The sequence below is a fragment of the Podarcis muralis genome, chromosome 1, assembly GCF_964188315.1.
Source record: "Podarcis muralis chromosome 1, rPodMur119.hap1.1, whole genome shotgun sequence".
In the NCBI taxonomy this organism is placed as follows: Eukaryota; Metazoa; Chordata; class Lepidosauria; order Squamata; family Lacertidae; genus Podarcis; species Podarcis muralis.
The window spans coordinates 103,525,057-103,543,504 of record NC_135655.1 but is presented as its reverse complement, the minus strand read 5'-3'; the positions used below and the strand labels follow the sequence as shown (position 1 = coordinate 103,543,504).

At 42.6% G+C, this 18,448-nt stretch overlaps 1 protein-coding gene across 2 annotated transcripts in view; it reads right to left on the bottom strand.

Annotated features, from left to right (window-relative positions):
- The window catches only part of GALNT13 (polypeptide N-acetylgalactosaminyltransferase 13), a 151,640-nt gene extending 133,491 nt beyond the window's left edge, over positions 1-18,149 (bottom strand). Inside the window, exons 1-2 of one of the 2 annotated variants that reach the window (XM_077936298.1) lie at positions 17,746-18,149; positions 744-980 (exon numbers count right to left, since the gene is read on the bottom strand). In XM_077936298.1, coding sequence (XP_077792424.1) covers positions 744-885 — 142 coding nt within the window. In that variant the 5' untranslated portion in view covers positions 886-980; positions 17,746-18,149. Of the gene's footprint in view, positions 1-743; positions 981-17,324; positions 17,440-17,745 lie in introns of those variants that run through there. The other variant, XM_077936301.1, reaches the window with a different exon arrangement.
- Positions 18,150-18,448: the final 299 nt, after the last annotated feature.

Sequence of the window (18,448 nt, the reverse complement as noted above, 5' to 3'; positions counted from 1 at the left end):
GTACACCTTTTCTAGAACACCTTTTCTAGAACTGCTTTCTAAAACTTTTCTAAAATGTTTGCATTTTCAGTACAACAGGATAATAGCAAGCAAGCCAGCATGCATTCATTGTGGGGAGTCTTTTAAGTAATTATTGCTTCTGTGCAATTGCTTTTTCCTTAAACCTGACCCTTACAGAGTCCGAATGGGAAAACCTTTAATAAATTTACTAGGATTAAAAGCATCATTGATGGAACAATATCTTTTTAAAGCATATTGGAATGCATCTGCACCCATCAATACTTTTAACTTACAAAATAATAGTCTCTTCAAGGGCATAGGTTTCTCATACTACAGTAATGTGATCTTACTACACATTCTCTCCCCACACCCCTTCCACAGTTCACAAACATTACAGAATGACCAGACTGAGGCTGGAAACTCAACCCTGAAGAGTTGCTTTTTTGGGGATTTTATAGTTAGCATTTAACTGTAAAGAAAGACAATAAGGCCTTAGATAGTAGGCTACACATAAATCTTGTTAGGAATGCCCATGTATCAACAAAACTCTTTAGGAAGTGGATATGAGATTTAAAAAGATAAAGTGGGGGGGGGGAGAGATCGTTGTGTAGCTGTCGGCAAATGACTCAAATTCAATGATTTAAGGAATCGTGCTCTCAGATGACAGCCACACTTAGCAGCATAGGTCAACAGTTACTATGAAGAATAAATTGTGATTGCAGACACCTCAAACTTTACCTTACCCCTTAAAGCAGGCAGCAGGGATCTCTCTTTCTTGTCATCACATTTGTTACATTCACTGAAGTATAAAAGCAGAAAGACATCCACAAGCACCCACATCAGAGAAGTGGCAAGAACCACCTTGCAGTAGACAAATCTCCTCATTCTTTGTTCAGTTATTAGTAGTAAAGATGGGTACTGCTTTGATGGTGTATCCAAGCCAAAGATGCCAGCATGAACGCAATGTTGAGAACATCCCACTGAAAATTAAGAGAAAGGGGGATTCAAATTAAATAGCAAGTAAACAATAAATGATCACATTCATTTTTTTGCTTTTTTATTGTTTGCCTTTTGAATAAATTATTGATTTCTGTTGCTTTCCATAAAATGTAAGAAAATGAGATCACATAACAGACCTAAATGTTTTCAGAAAGAAACTTTCAAACAACATACAGAGCAGGTGTTTTATCAATGATTGCTTTGAAGCTTTCAGTTTTCAGGCTATGCATTTATTTATTTTTACTACAATTACATTCATTAGTCATTCTCTACAAAGAACCGTGTCTGCAAGTGATTTACAAATCAATAAAATATGAACAACAAAAACATGCTAGAAATCAGATACAAAAATAAAACAAGATCCAATAAACGGAATTCCTTAAGCGCTCAGCCAACATTACTCTAAGAAGGAGAACTCCTTTCCACCCTACTAAGCAATGAACATGACAAAAGCAGCAATAACAAATCTTTATAAATCTATGCTGGTTCAGAAGAGGAGCTCCTCATAGGTATCAAACAAACAAGCATAACCATACGATCTAAATGAGGTCTCTCAAGTAGAAGTACTTGTCACATTGACACCTGGCCATGTAACCAAGATGGCTAGATTTTAGAGCATTTTCACCAGATTTGATATGAAGTGCCAATCTAGGTGCATTTCTTTCCCACACATGCATTTGTATTTATTTCTTATTTTTTGCTGATTATGTGAAAATGGGGAGGTATGACGCAATTCCCTTGAATGGCATTTGCCATACTTGATCAGATTTACACACAAAAATATCATCTCCAGTATTGCTGATGAGCCCACAACTGGATCTAACCAACACCAAGCATACACTAACTTCTTTTGAAAACCATTCTTCTTCTTTTGAAAACATACAACTGTATTGATCTGTTCAAATAATTGATTTCAGGATAATTATACTGATAAAAGTTGTAAGCAATTTCTGAAATGTAATGGTTTTGATAATGTATAGATGTTTGTGGTTATTTGTATGAATTTTATTTGACACATTCTTTTCTGTTTGTTTGTTTTTTCGTTGTACATTGCCCTGGGCTCCTTCTGAAGGAATGAGAATAAAAAAATATAATAAGTAAAATAACAACTAAACATTTAAGGCCAGGCAAGTAACAATCCGACAACTAAGCCAACAACTATCATTTTATTTAGTGGTTGCTTGGTTCCTATCTGGGGCAAGCTCAATGGTGGGACAAGCTCAACTTGTGCCTCTCTCCCTCAATATTCTCTACAGAGATTTTGAAGTAACTGGAGTGGGAGATAAATTCTGCACAAATTTTGAGACGGCATGCTCCTGAGCCTGTTAGATGAAGTCTCTCTCACAGCCATAGAGAAATCCTGTCCCCCAAACAAACATAGCTTAGTTGCATCCTGTTCCCTGCAGTGAGAAATACGTAAGAAGGAGTTTGCAGTTTCAATACCCATGCCTGATCTCACCCCAGGCACCCAAGAAACAACTGAAAAAAACCTTGAGGGGTAAAGAATACAGCAAAGGGCTCAGGGCTCATAATGCTTTTGGCTGAAGCAGTAGATTTTGTAGTGCTGGAAATTCATCTCTCTTTCTGAATATTCCTTAACATCTCGAGAATTTCACTAAGGTTTTAAGAGTTCTCAGTGTAATAGTCTTACCATAAGAGTATTATATTGAGACACATATATTCTTGAAAAAGACTGAGCAGGAAGAAGGAATGCCTGACCAGACTACTAGGTGCCTGAGAAATTTCAGAACAGCATGCAGTTTGTTAGGTTCACGACTCTTTAATTTCCTCCTCACTATATTATTAGATGCCCAGGGCCAGCATCCCAAGATACATTGGCTGCTATCCCGAAAAGTTCAATATATCCAGTCTTTGGCCTGAAACAATCCCCCCCCAATGCCTTTAAAATACATTCTTATTGAATTGTAATGCAGAATGTTATGATTTGGACAGGTAGGGGGTTGCAAATTCACCAGCTCACTGCCAGACACAAGAGATTCTGAACATATTTTAAAGGATTGGTCTTTTTATTATGTTTTTAGATATGTTGTAAGCTGCCCAGAGTGACTGGGGAAACCCAGTCAGATGGGTGGTGTATTAATAAATTTTATTTATTATTACTGTTATGATTATTAGTCAGGCTATTCTAAACATCACATAGGAAATTTGAAGGGGAGGGGAAGGCTGAGTCTGGACTTGCAATTTAACTGCTGAACTCAAAGCAGAATGTGACATGGGAATTTGGTGCTGCATATTTGGAGAAGCGAACACACACAAAAACTACCTGAAGTGGTGCTTTTATGGATCTCATTATTGAAGAGCTATAAAAACATTACTAGTTAAAAGGAGTTGTTAACAAGGTAAAAAGCTGAAATGTGCATTATAAAGAAGAAATAAGTAATATCTGTAAAAATGGCTCTTCCTTTTAAGAGAAATCAATTTGCAGGAAGTATGGCCAACTATAAAGATCATGTACTTCATGAATCCTGAACCAAGGACAAGGAGAATTACAGAAATAAATTACTTCTCACTGTGCTGCCATTAAAGAGGATTATAATTGTTCTGTATTCATGATTTAGTAATATTTTAATAGAGAAAATGTACCTCCTGGGTTAAAGCAGGGTATAATCCTCCTAAGTTAGTTTTTTCCAGCCTCACAACTATTCAGCTTCACAGAAGCCCTTCAGCTGTAACACAGGACCATCATACATGGGAATTCATGACTAGGTCATGGTTATCCAATACATCTAGCTACTTTTCATGGGCTACAGGCAAGCTTCCCACTGGCTTTGTATTCATGAGTATTCTCAAAAGACTCTGAAAAAACAACATCAGTTCCTCAGCTATCTTCCTCTTGGCTCATAATGTTGGCGTAATGTTTTTGTTTTTAGGTTTTTTAAGTTCTGCTTTCATTTTCACAATCATCAAAAGCACTTTCCTTTGCAACTGTATTTATGCCGTGGCAAGGAGAAGACAGCCACCATCCCAAAAAGAAAGTCCTCCAAATTGAAACTATCACAATGATGTAAAGTCATTCTGTCTTCTAGTGGGAAATGTGACTGCCAGCCACCAAAATGACTGCCACTCTTAGCCTGAAGAACACTGTAGGAGACTTTGGGGTAATGGTTTTGAGAACCTTCCTCCCTTCAACCCCAGCTGCTACCCTAGAACTAGCCCCACACAATTCCACTTACATCTGGCTCAAAGTCACATGACCCGAGGAAGAAACTATATAAAAGGACTTCAAAGTTTCAGTTTGTTTTGATAGTGGTCATTTCTAGGGGCTCAATTTGTCTTGGTTCGACAAACCACAGATAACATTGGATGAATCATAGCTTTTTCTGCATTTTGACCAGCCATGTTTAATCTAAAACTGAAGTAAAAGCTTCTGAATGCCTCCTCACAGCCACACCAGGTGGTGCTAGGAGAAGGAGCATGCAAGCTCAAAGCTCACCACGCTCTTGCAACATTCAACTCTGGTTTAGCACTACCTCTGAATGAGGCCCTGACTGTGTGTTCTCATCCCCATGCTGGATGCACACCAATATACAAACATGTAAGAATACCTTCTGCAAACATTCTTACTAGTCATGTTCTACTGCAACAGGTTTTTGAGAATGAATCCATTTTCTGCTCCTTACTATGGAAACCAAATATCAAAACTGATTTCTTACTGTTCACAATATATTATCTATCAAGCACTGAGTTAGGAATGGACAGTGTTGAACAATGTAGGATGCTCCATTTTTTAATAGTAATTATCCATTCCTCCCCCTATCCCAACATCTTAGGTGCCTTTCCTGACCTGATTGTTTTTGCAAAACTTATGTAGCACATATGCCTGTGAAGTACTATTGAATTCAATTCAACAATGTTATCACCTTCCTCTGTATGCATTTAAGTTTCCCCAGCTGAATCCATCAACAGCTTGACTGTGAGCCACTGCATTTGACAGCAGTTGCTTGGCAACAAAATTAGTAGTCCTCTCCATAGTACCTGCAGTGCCAAGCATTCTCAGATTTTTTTTTTTTTTTTGTAGAATTCTGTGGCACTTCTAATACATATGGTATAATAACTTCATTTCACTGAGAATATAACATATTCTATATGAAACAGTCGGAAATGGAGTTGCCTGAGTAAGTGTGCAAAGGACTGAAAAACTTTTTTAAAAGCTAATAGGAACTAGTGTAAATTAGAAGCTAAGAAACTGAGGCTGCAAACCTATGCACATTTACTTGGGAACATGTTCCATTTAACCAGGAAATCCCCAGATATTACCTCTGGCACAATATCACTTATAGGCCTTGGGCAAGACAATATTCCATCCCGCCTTCTCTCTCACACACCCACACCAAACAAATGTGGAACATGAGGATAATGGTACTAACCTACCTGGCAGTGTTGTTCTTAGGGCTACTGAGAAATGTATGTTAACTAGGGAAAGGCTATGCATAATAATGTGTTTGATCCAAAAGCTGCAATTCCATACCTGTTGAAAGGTTACATGACAGCAGCCTTTGACAAACTTTGGTCCCCAGATATTGTAGGACTACAGCCCCCATCATCCTCAGCCAGGGTGGCCAATAATCATAGCTGTCAACCGTCCCTTATTTGGTGGGAAACTCCCTTATCCCAGTGCCATGTCCCGCTGCTGTCCCTTATTGATGATGTCCCTTAAATTTCCCAGGTTTCATGCTCGCCCGGCTCAGGAGGGAAGCAGCGGCTCGGGGTCCTCCGCTGCGAGAGAGTGCGCGTGCTGGCACCGTTGTCCTGGCGCGAGGAGTTCCATCGGCCCTTCCCTGCCCGAGAGAGAGGGGGGAGGGAGAGAGACTCTCGGCCACACCACCCGCAAGCCCGGAGGCAGTGGTGGCGGCCTGAGGGGAGGAGGAAGAGGAGGGGACGCAGAAGGGTGGCGCTTCAGTAGCCGCCAGGTTTCCGCAACCGCCTCATACAGGATTGACAGCATCTGTCAATCCTGCCAATTTATGTAACTCTTGACAATAGCAAAATCCCTTATTTTCGAGGCTGCTGGTCCCTTATTTTCAAATCTGTAAGTTGACAGCTATGCCAAAAATTAGGGCTGTAGTACAATATCTGGAAACTGCAGATTTGGAAAAACTGCACTAGAGCACTGTGAGAGAAAAGTAAAACTAAACCCACAGATGTGCTTCCATTTGCACAATTTCTTGGAAATGTAAGAAAAGCTATAGAACCTACCCATTGCTGTTGTTGCTAGCTGCCCTGAGCACCACTGAGATACACACAAATATTACACAACAGTGTGAATTCGTACACAAAACAGTACTAGTGGTTCTTCCTCGCAAGTTCCTTCCAACATTTTCATGAGAAGATTACTGTAGCTTTCCTTTAAGCTATCTAAAGACTATATCTAAAATAGATCTCTTATTTTATCTGGAATTTAGTACTCAGGGTTAAAGAGTGAATATATAACGCTAAGAACAATTGTCAAATCTCTGTTCCCAAGATTTTTGGCAGCAAAGAGGTGAAAATCATCTTCTAATGGATGATATTTTAGTCATTTATTTCCACAGCCAGCTTAAATTAGTTTAATAGAAACTATCCTTTTAGCATACGGAAGTAAAGCTACACTTGCCAGATCTTAATGTGTTAGTATTTTAGGTGCCACAAGACTCTCTGATGCAGTGTTAGAAACTCAATATATATAAGCTAGGAACCAAACAGCTATGTAAACCATGGTTACAATGGCCAAAACTGAATGTCCAGTTGCCATTTTTGGGAAAGTTGGCTCTAAAACTTAATTTTTCAAATGATGGACTGACTGTGATTGGTTATCAGTTAAATATCTGGCTAGTTCAGATGACAACCTTGAGCTAGGTTAAGAACTTTGAGAGCTTAAAGAAGAAAAGCCACTTCATCCAGGGACAGTTCACATATATACTGTACTGGGCTAGTCTGAGCTCCTTTTCTTAATGGTGGCACAGCCCATTCATCACCTAAGAATATTCTATACAACTGTGAGCAAGGCAGTGGGATGGGGTAAGTGAAGACAAACTACAACAATTAACTAAAATGTTGTTCACTGCTCCTGCTCAGGCTGCACAGAAAAAAACCATTTGGGTTCCTGAAATTCATTCTGATTGTGCAGATAAAATATAACTGATAGCATTCTACAGGATGTGGTATTAGTGTGTGAAAACACTAAAGATCCAATGATTCCCAGGAATGCACCTCCATGTCAGGTGTCATCTTGGTGCAGAGGCCTCTTCACTTGGTTACAAGTGGCCGATAGCCAGGTGAAAAATGCACGTGGCTAATTTAGAACACTGCTTGAAAATATGCAGGTTGACATGCACAGCAGAATGTCATCACTAACACAACCTTAACATTATCTCTCTTTCAATTCAACTGCCCATTTTAGTGCTGTAGTGCAACTCAACTACTTTCCACTGCTGCTCTAGATATAATGGCAATCCTTACAGGTTTTCCCACCTAAGGGCTTAAGAATAAGATAGTTGTCCCACCTCACTTTGGAGTGATATTTTTAAAAGCAGCAACTCTAATTGATTAAGTGATACCTCACAGAAAACAGAACACACTTTCTAAAAACCTCGCTACTTGGCAAAGTAATATTGTACAGCTCCAATCTTATTTCTCCATTTAATCTGCAGCAACGTGAAGCACAGCTTATGCAGCTGCAGCTAAAGTAAGATCTTGCACTTGACAAGCGAGACACGACCATCTGCCTCTGCTTTAGAAGCCTAGCAGCCACTCTGCCGCCCCACCTGTGTCCTTACTAGTAAGGTGTTCCCTCACACAACACTTAAAGGGCCTTAGATCTTCCACTATGAGCAATCTGAATTCATATGTCAAGCTTTTCACATGGGAATGAGAAAAAAAAGAGGAAGTTTTAAAGTGAACATGAATTTTAGCCAGAATTGGAGAGAAGCAAAAATAATTTTCAAAGACAATAACTTAGATCTATGGGTGGGGCTTTATCCCCTTGCAGGTGGGTGCATGAAGATCATGGGTATGCAAACCAAGGCCCAGGGGCCAGATCCGGCCCAATCACCTTCTAAATCTGGCCCATGGACGGTCCGGGAATCAACGTGTTTTTACAGGAGTAGAATGTGACCTTTCCTTTAAAATACATCTCTGGGTTATTTGTGCGGCATAGGAGTTCGTTCTTATTTTCTCCCCCCCCCCCAAAAAAATATAATCTGGCCCCCCACAAGGACTGAGGGACAGTGGATCGGCCCCCTGCTGAAAAAGTTTGCCGACCCCTGTTGAAGATGAATCTCTGACACTTCCATTGTGCAGTTTTTCAGCTTTATAACAGATTTTAAACTTTTAAAGTATTTCACAATTCACAGAAAATGAGTTGGCAAAAACAGTTGGGGTGGGGGGAAACCTACTTAAGCTACTTTTCAATAAATGCAAGCATACTACAGCTACATACGTTTTGTATTTCTAAAGGCCATTAAAAAAATAACAACACAAGATAGATCAGGCTACATAAACATGTCACCATTGCTCAGCTTGAGATATTCTACCAATAAGTTTTCTGTCCATAAAAATCCATTGTTAAGGTGGTGCACTTATTCCACTTATGATTGCTGTGATACACATATTGCTGCCTTTGGTAATTTAACCTGTAGCCAAAGTACGTAAGGAATCAGCTATTTTTTTCAAAAGTGCTGGATATTGCCTTAATTTTATTTCACACGATGGTCTGTTGTCATACTGTCAACAGGCTCTTTCCCCTCAAATGCAGTATCTTCAACAGACACTGCAACTTCCATAGGCTGCAATCTTTGACACAGTCAGGATGGTTAAACCTCATTGAGTTCTATGGGATTTGAGCTACCTGTTGATAAGCAGAAACTCTTCCTTCCTTCCTTTGTAACAAGGGCTTGATAGACCAATTCCTTCATAGAAAGTGGAACTGAGATAAATGGGACTTACTTCCAAATATGGTTTATACACTAAACGTTTGTTGAAACACAGTCAGGAGTGCCAGCTTGGCTCCATGATTGTGGGTGCATGCATGCCCCTGGCAATGAAATTTGTGGGTGCTCAGACACCCAGGGTGAAGATATATCAGATTATTGGGCAACCAAATTGCTGTTTAGGTCCCAGCCCTATGCAGAATAACTGTTTACCAAGTCCCAAACTCATGTCCACACAATTGTTTTGGGGTCTTTTTTGTTTTTTTGTTTTGTTTTGTAACTAAAGCCCTGTGGATAGCTCAGCACTACAGCATGAGACTCTTAATCTCAGGGTTGTGGGTTTGACCCCCATGTTGGGCAAAAGATTCCTATATTGCAAGGGGTTGGACTATTAGCCTCTACAATTCCACTCTAAGGTAAAGGTACCCCTGCCCGTATGGGCCAGTCTTGACAGACTCTAGGGTTGTGCGCTCATCTCACTCTAGAGGCCGGGAGCCAGCGCTGTCCGCAGACACTTCCGGGTCACGTGGCCAGCGTGACAAAGCTACTCTGGCGAGCCAGAGCCGCACACGGAAACGCCGTTTACCTTCCCGCTAGTAAGCGGTCCCTATTTATCTACTTGCACCCGAGGGTGCTTTCGAACTGCTAGGTTGGCAGGCGCTGGGACCGAGCAACGGGAGCGCACCCCGCCGCGGGGATTCGAACCGCCAACCATACGATCGGCAAGTCCTAGGTGCTGAGGTTTTACCCACAGCGCCACAATTCCACTCTACAATTATACAATTCCACGATACAATCTCCAAATATTTGAATTTAAGCTGCCTGGGGGGTGGGGGGCTTCTCTGTGTATGAAGCATGTGCAATGAGTTCTCTTTAAAAAAACATAGAGGAAAACCAACAAAAATGCAGAATTGAGAAGATAATAGAATGTGGTTAGAATGCACATTCCTATTGAGTAGCTTTTGCATCTTTTACACATGAATGACATCCCAGTTGTGTATGGTTTGCATCACTCTTACATTACAGAACAACTGACTTTAGAAAAGAAGTGTGTTCTCTGTTTTTTAAAGGTTTCTTATTACACAACCTGCCACACTTTGCACACAGCAAACATCTTCTACAGAAGCTCACACAAAGCTTGAGGAGGCCATGAAATTATGTCAAAAGGCATGCGCACCAAGAAGCAAACAAGATTTCCTGGAAAAACACTCACTCTCTTTCTAGATTTTTCAAATCCTGGCGAGGTAAGTATATTACATCAATGTTAAATGCCCAAATCCCTTATAAAGATAAAGGTACCCCTGACCATTAGGTCCAGCCGTGGTTCCACCCATTTCATGGGGAAAGAACACCATGTGGCATGCGGACAGCCAGCAACAGGACCATATACCGAGCACTGCATGCATTCCTCATACCACATCTGGAAAGCCAAAGGTTCCCCATCCCTGCTTTTAAAGCTAACATTCAATAACTGGCATTCACTATAAACAAAAACACCAAGTTGTGAAGAGACACTGCTGTTGATTCCACAACATATTTAACTCAAAACCATTAGTTCACACTGCAGCCACACCTACTGTACCTCAGACAAGTCTTGCTTCATAATGTAGCAGCTAATTTGACCCATTGCCACATGTGCAAAGTTAAATGGAAAGGAAAAAGAGAGACAGGACAGGGCTACATGCTACCATGTTCCTGCCTCCAACTAAAGTTGACTATTAGACTCAAGGGGTTGGGATTTGACTATTGAGCCCCATAAACTGTGCAAGGTTGGAATTATTGCCTTACCACAATGTTTAATTCATGCTTAGTAATTCAACTAGTTTGCAGGTTTTACCTGCAGCAGTGTATTCAAGGTTTGGATAAAGCATTGTCTCACAGTTAGATATGTGATTCCATTCAATAAACCAAGTTATTGCCTTGCATTTAATGCCCATCTCATTTTTCAGAATGAAATAAAGTTCATTCCTTTTTTTTAAAAAAAGAAAAGAAAATCAATGTTCTTTTGATTTTGGTACATGCATAAGGTTCTATAACCATCAATGCAGGTTCAAATGCCTTTCCGCAATCCTACGTCATCCAAAACAAAAAGAAAGAGTACCTAGATCTAAAGTGAACATGTAAAGGAAAACTGCTTCAAAGAGCAGCAGCTTTAGCAAAAACCTTTCAAGCCTGTAAACTTCAAGAGTAAGAAAGACATTTTTTTTAATATTTCCACATAAATATATAAGCTTGTTTTAAGAAGAAAACAGAAATCCCTGACTATTAATGTTATTGGCACGATGTCCTGTCAATGCCTCAACCAAATACAGTTACTTCTGTTTACACTAATATTGTCATTTCAAAAGCTTTTGAAACAATTATAATATGTAGCAATTGAGTTGATGATGATGATAATGAAACATGTTAATCCTTTTTTTAAAAAAAATGTAGCAACTGAGTTGATAAAGTTGATAATAATGAAACACGATAACCTTTTTTTAAAAAAGTATATTCCTTCTGTTGGCAGCATGTGCACACACACAGAGAGAGATTTGTTAAACTATAAACTTTAGCCAAAGTTCCTTCATAGTGATGAGATACTTAAGAAGAGAATCCTCCTGTAGCTTTTTGCTGGGCTTTTGCTAGCTCAGTCAGCAGAGCATGAGAATCTTGATTTCAGGGTTATGGGCTTGAACCACATGTTCAGCAGAAGATTCCTGCACCGCAGAGGGTTGGAATAAGATGACCCTTGGGGTCCCTTCCAACTTTACAGTTCTATGATTCTATGAATGTCTGTCAAAAAGACAACTTCAGCAGCTGTAGATTTTCTCATCCCTGTCCCACAGATGTTAAGATCTAAGAATCCTCTTCCCAACACATTGTATATGATCGGCCTAAAGGTAAAGGGACCCCTGACCATTAGGTCTAGTTGTGACCGACTTTGGGGTTGCGGCGCTCATCTCGCTTTGTTGGCCGAGGGAGCCGGCGTACAGCTTCGGGTCATGTGGCCAGCATGACTAAGCTGCTTCTGGTGAACCACAGCAGCGCACGGAAACGCCGTTTACCTTCCCGCCGGAGTGGTACCTATTTATCTACTTGCACTTTGACGTGCTTTCGAACTGCTAGGTTGGCAAGAGCAGGGACCGAGCAACAGGAGCTCACCCTGTCATGGGGATTCGAACCGCCGACCTTCTGATCGGCAAGTCCTCTGTGGTTTAACCCACAGTGCCACCCACGTCCCCCATGATTGGCCTAACTCTTTAGCAATTAGAGATCAAGAATTTGAAGCAGAAGCCTTTTAAAGAGGGGGGGGGGAGGTGGCCACACATGCACAGGTAGGCACCACCTACCCAGAGCAGAAGTCAGTAACAGCCATATGTAAACTTCCTTTCAAAGCAAAAGAAAACGTTTTGTCAATGAACATGAGTCTAGGTACTTCCCTCCCCTCCCCTCTGCAGTGACGGGGGAGGTGGGGGGAGGGTTAGAGTCTGCAAAGGTGAAATTGCCAAAGGGGCTTTAAACTCAATTATCATTTTCACATCTACCATGAAAGCACTTCTCCCAAGGTGCTACAGAGGTTACAGGGGAAAGCATGTCTATTTCACAGTTGTTCTTAGCTGCATGACAAGAAAATGCACAACTAGTGTTGAATTTTCCAAGATTAACAGCCAGGTGCTGTTCCCCCAATAGGAACTGCTAACATTTTTTAAAAACCCACCCTAGCACTTAGGGTTACCTTAAAAAGGAAGGAGGGAGGGAAAAGTCCACCTATAGAAATGCACAGAAGTTTGTCAACTCTATAGAAATACATGGGTTTTCAACAAACACCCCACACAAAAACTGCATGCTGAAATAAAAATAACAGTACACACATTTTCTTATGTTGATATCCGATGGTTATTAGCAGTGAACACAGTACTGCTCAGGCTGAACTACTTGCAAACCAAAATGAAACCTACACACACACACATACTCATCAGAAGAGGGCATGTTCAAAATGCAGTAGTCACCTAATAACTATTATTCCCCCCCCCTTTCATAGGTTTATCCTGATTATTCCTGTCTCATTAATCATTTTTCGCTCAGTATTTTCAGGCGATTAGTAAGCACCCAAATATTCAGTTTCTCTTCATTTTGCAACAAATGAAGTTTAATGAGAGATTCAGTGGCCGATTCTGTTATTCAATACTATATGTCTAACAGAAGTATAAACTATTTTTTTTATAATTACCCATGAATGATCATGAATCTTAGTGGAAGAGGTGTAACCTTTGGCGAATCTGAATGTAAGGTCTCAAAATTTAAACATATGGGAGACACATTTATAAATAGCACTTATATATTGCCTTCCCATTGCAGAATAGTGCCCGAGATTGTGTATTTATTACTAGATAAAACCTAATACATAAAATATATAAACTAAGGAAGCAGCATAAATTTGAGTAGTGATTGTTATTTTTGAAAAGCAGAGTTCAGCTAAGCTCAAAGTCTCATTGAAATAAAGCTAATAACCACCTGGCGATCAGGGAGAGCGCAAAGCAGACCTTCTGAGATACCCAAACTCTGGACTGCTGACAATTAGCTCAGTTGGTTAGAGAGTACTGCTTATAACACCAAGATGGCAGGTTCAGTCGCCATATGGGCCACCTGAATATTCCTGCATTGCAGGGGGTTGGACTTGATGACTCTTGAGGTCCCTTCCAACTCTGCGATTCTATTATGATTCTACGGACACCTCTGTGGACAAGGTCCTCTCCCACATATCCACAAGCTGAACTTCAGATGGTGGCAGGATTCAAAAAAGACCCTCCTTAATGACCTGTGGATGTTAAGATTTATGAGCGATACCTACTGAATGGATAATCCACATTAAATGTGAAACCTAACCATGGGTTTGACAACAAGCGCACACGCAACAAAGGATAGCCTATCCCATTTCCCTCCTTAGTATTGCATTTGTATCCTGCATTCCTGTGATGCTTTAAGTTTGCAGATGTTCTAAGGCTTCAGAAATCTTCCATCAGGCTGCCTTGGAATAAAAACTGCACTGGGATCTACCTCAAGATGGAACATGAAAAGAAGTAGACTTTCCCTGAGGTTTTCTTGAATGCTATGCAGACTTCAGGCTACATCTACAGATACTGGGATGAAGAACCACAGAGCTTTTGGAAATATAAATTCCACTAGTTTCCATTCAAAGGTAGAATTCTAGGTTAAGAAGATTGCTGTTAGAAATATTTTGTTTCTGAACCATTTGCATAAAAAGGGACAAAGTGATAGCAGGCCTAAGCATGCTTACTTAGAACCAAGTCGCACTAATTCAATGTTACTCCAGCCTTGTCATTATAGCCAGGATGTTTCATTTCAAGGGGCATACAAAAACTGAAATGTAGTACCCTGGTTTCAGACACCAAGGCAATGTGAAGTCTCTCCTCTATCCAGGCACTGTTACCATGCTAGGCCCTCTGTTATTCTTGTATCAGTAGCCTTCTTGTGGAACTTTGCAAGTTGAAACTGTCATCATATGAAGGAGGGCACTGATGGAAATGATGGGTCATGTCCACCTCCCTCCCTCTCCTGAAGGTAGACTATGGCTGTTAAAGGCTTCAAACTCAAATCCATCGTGCTCCACTAGATCTCATCCAGTAAACCTCTCACTCTAGGCTCCAGGGTATGTTTCTGAAGGCACACAAAGCCACTATCCTGCTGAGCCTAAACAGGCCTGGTCAGTACCTGGTTTGGTCACTACCTCTGGCTCCATGGTGGAAGAATGCAATGAAATTAAAAATGAGTAAGTCATAAGCTGTCAAACAAACATGAAATATATGTTAAGCCTGGAATAACAGGCTCTTAAAGCCTATAGCACACATGCCCTTAAATATTCGCTCGAATGAGCAACCCCTAGAGCCAACCCAAATCATTTAGCTGTCTGTGGTTGTGCAGCAAATCATGCACTTCTCCCCAAGTCAAGGTGCACAGTACCCAAGGCCAATCATGTTATTTTAGCAGTTGAGGCAGAACAGAACACAAATGCCTCTCCCTCCAACTATCTGCAGACTTTTCTTGACACCCTGAAGCAGCAACCTCACTCTGCCCTGGCAAAGCCCTCCACCCCTTAGCAGCTTAAGAACCACAAATCAAACCTATGGCACCCACCATACAATCAACGCAGATAAACTATGTTTTCTTGGAAGCCTTAAGCTGAAAGTGTGTGTTGAACAAAACAGTGCATGACATATCATTCTTATTTCCAGCTTTATTCTCCTAAAGGGTAGCAGTTTCTGTTCTGACTCCTTGTATGACTCTCCTCCAAGACCAGATATGTAATATTCTGTTTTATCATTATACTACATTTCCTCAAGACTAATGATAGACTCAATATTCATATTCAAACCCAGATTTGCTGTCTAGCACTCATAGAATGCTTTGATCTTGGCACCTGCCTATGGCAAAGAAATCTATTCTTAAAAAGAAATCCAGTCAAAATGAAAGGGGTTTTTATGGGGGGGGGGGAAATAATGTAGTAAAGAAACAGTAGTAAAATCAGAATTCTACAACAATATCTAAGCAACACATATCAGCATGTGTCTGCTTTACAATCAATTTTCAGAAAAAAGTATTTCAAGCTTTATTTCTTTTGTGAAACAATGAATCAGTATAAGGTCCAAGTAGTTTGATGAAAAGAGTTTCCCAGCTTCCCGAAGTCTGAATGTTGCATCCCTCAAGCTATTGCTAGTAGGTGAAACTTTATATTCAGCCAAATATTGTTTCAGATCATTGATTTTTACACAAATTTCTTGCTGTGTATCATATTCCCAGAGGCTCACTTAGAACAATCTATGCCACCTACCATGGCTTTGAAGTACCTCTATCATCTACCATGACTTTGAAACACCAAACTTATTTCCTGTTCTAACTCTTCTATAACTGTGGGCACAAAAGTGGTCTTGAAGATGTTACAGGAGTTTTGGCTTTTCATCAGTGAGGGAAAAGGGAGACAGATACCCTGAACTTATGCATGCTTGCTTTGAAATAAAAAGAAAGAAGGAAGTCTCACCACATTCAGAGAGACTCTACAGAATTGCAGTTTAGAGAGATTTCTGCACGCTTGCTCAGGGGCGAAGCCTACTGGAGCTGACTCTGAAGGAAGAATACTCAGTACTGCAATCAGTTTCAACCAAGCGTACATAGAATCTTTCTGCAATCCCAAACACACTTACTTAGCTCCATTGGGATTTGGGTCTATGTGTGGAATATATATGCAAGCCATCTAGGCTTTGCACAAGAGTTAAGTGCATACAAGATTCACAAAACATGTTAGAAACGTACAGAGTCATATTTCTAAAGGCAATGATGTTCTTGGCTTAGATTTTGCATCTTTCACAGATACCTTTACTACATACTTTTCCTCCCCCTCCCCCAAATGGGGTTGTATTGGAGACAGTGCCCCTTATTTTGTCAAGTAACAGGAAGCCAAGGAGCAACTGCACACAAAATATTTAAAGGGCAATGGGAGAACATTAAGGCAAACCAAGTGATTATTTTTTTATAAATGAAAAGTCTGGTAGTTCAAGCATCTCTGTGTGTGGAAGAACATCTAATCTGAGTATTCTGCACCCCATCTCATACCAACGAAGGCCAATAATGGTTCTCCATTAATGTGGGAGAAGGCACTTTAGGCATACTTCAAAGCTCCTCTTGCACACATCCCAAGGCTGAACCCCTCCATTAAAAGGCTCATCCTTCACATTATATGCCAGCCGAGCCCTTAGTTCTGAACATTTTCTAACTCTCTGTATCTATCTCCTTACTCATCGTTAAACATGAGTGGCGATCTGAACCGGTCGTGAAGAGAAGCATCCTTTTAGAGTCGCAAAATCCCTTCACACCAACAATCACTCAGGAATGAAGTGGGAGGGAGAGAGAGAAAGGCATCACGAATCAAGCTGTCCTTTATCTCCCCAGCCACGCACCTCATCTCGAGCCCATGACCTGCAGCTAAGAAGCACAGGGCGGGCAGCCCACAGAGTTCTCCTTGAGAAAGCTCCACCGGGCAGCGAGAGGAGGCGAATCAAGGAAGGCGCCTCGTTCCCCGGTCACCTTTGGCACTGCACCGTACCCAGCATCACACCACTGCCTGTGCCTCACCCGCGCGCGCCCCTGAGTCCCACGGAAGGCGCACTGCATCCTCGGCTGTGTCTGGAAAGAGAGACGTCCAGACCCCCCCACCCGGTGTCACCAAGAAGCAGCCAAACGGGCCGAGCACAACGGGCAGCCTGAGCTACGGAGCCTCTCCGTCGAAGGAGAGGAGCCAGCGACCACGCTATGACTATTATTATTATTACCACCACCACCACCCATTCTATTATTATTTCCGACTGGAAGACGAGCGCGCCCTCCTCGCCCTCATCTCACCAAACACGGCCGGTTCTCCTCGCCGAACACGGCTCCACGCTGCAGCGAAATGTGGAAGGCTCTCTCTCGCGCGCGCACACCCGTTGCTGGAGAAAGAGGAGGGAAAGTTCGGGCCGCTGCTGCTGCCGTCGCCTCTCGCTCGCCTGCCTGCCTGCCTGCCTGGCAGCCTCTGCAAACAAGCCCCGGAGCTGGAGCTCCGCCGCGCGCCACTCTCGGCTCGCGCTCTCTCTCCAGAAAAGAAGCCGCCGCCGAGCGAGCGAGCAGCGCTGCCCGAAGTTGCGAGCGTCGCCGTCTCCCGCGCGGCACCCCTGCCGCCCCAAACACACACACGTACACGCACGCCCCTGGCTAAAGGAGCTACCCCGGCGGCGGCGCCTCAGTCGCCCACCCGCCCTCCCCATCGGCGTTCGCTGCGGCTCACCTGCGAAGAGACAGCTCGCCTCGCCGCGCTGCTCCTCTGAGGAAAGACTTGAAGCGGCAGGATTTGGGGTGGCGGCGGGTGGGGTTCTCGCTTCCCGCCCCCCTCCAAAATTAAAAACTGCCCCACCACCCCCAAATTCGAAAGGTCACGCTCGCCCGGGGAAAGCCCCTCGCGCTGCTCCCCCCGCGGCCACAGGAGGCTCCTTCATCTCGCAGAAGATGCCCGCTTCGCCTCCGAGTCCGGGGCGGAGGGAGAGCTCCCTCTCAGCACCTGGCCATCTCCCGGCGCCGCTGGGTACTAGTACCAGTAATAATAACAATAAGCAGCGGCCGCGATAAAAGCGGCTAGGTCACGCCCCCCCTCGTCCCGGCTCCTCCTATAGGAGCCGCCGGGAGGCTCGGCTCGCGCACGATGGTAGCCTTTACGTAACCTCTCCTCCTCCTCCTCCTCCTCCTCCTCCTCCTCACCCACAGAAGAAGAGAAAGGAGAGGGAGAGCGGAGCCGGCCAATGGGAGCGCGTGGCAGAGGCTTTGGCCCCGCCTCCCGAGCCTCCTTCCCTCGCCGAGCAAAGCCTGGAGAGCTTTCGTCTTCCTCCGGCCGCTAGGTCTGTTTACGTAACCAGCCCGCCCTTCTGCATCTCTCTTGAGCCGCCTTCACGCAGCCGTCCAAGCGCTTCCCCAGAGGCAGAAGCTCAAAGCAAAAG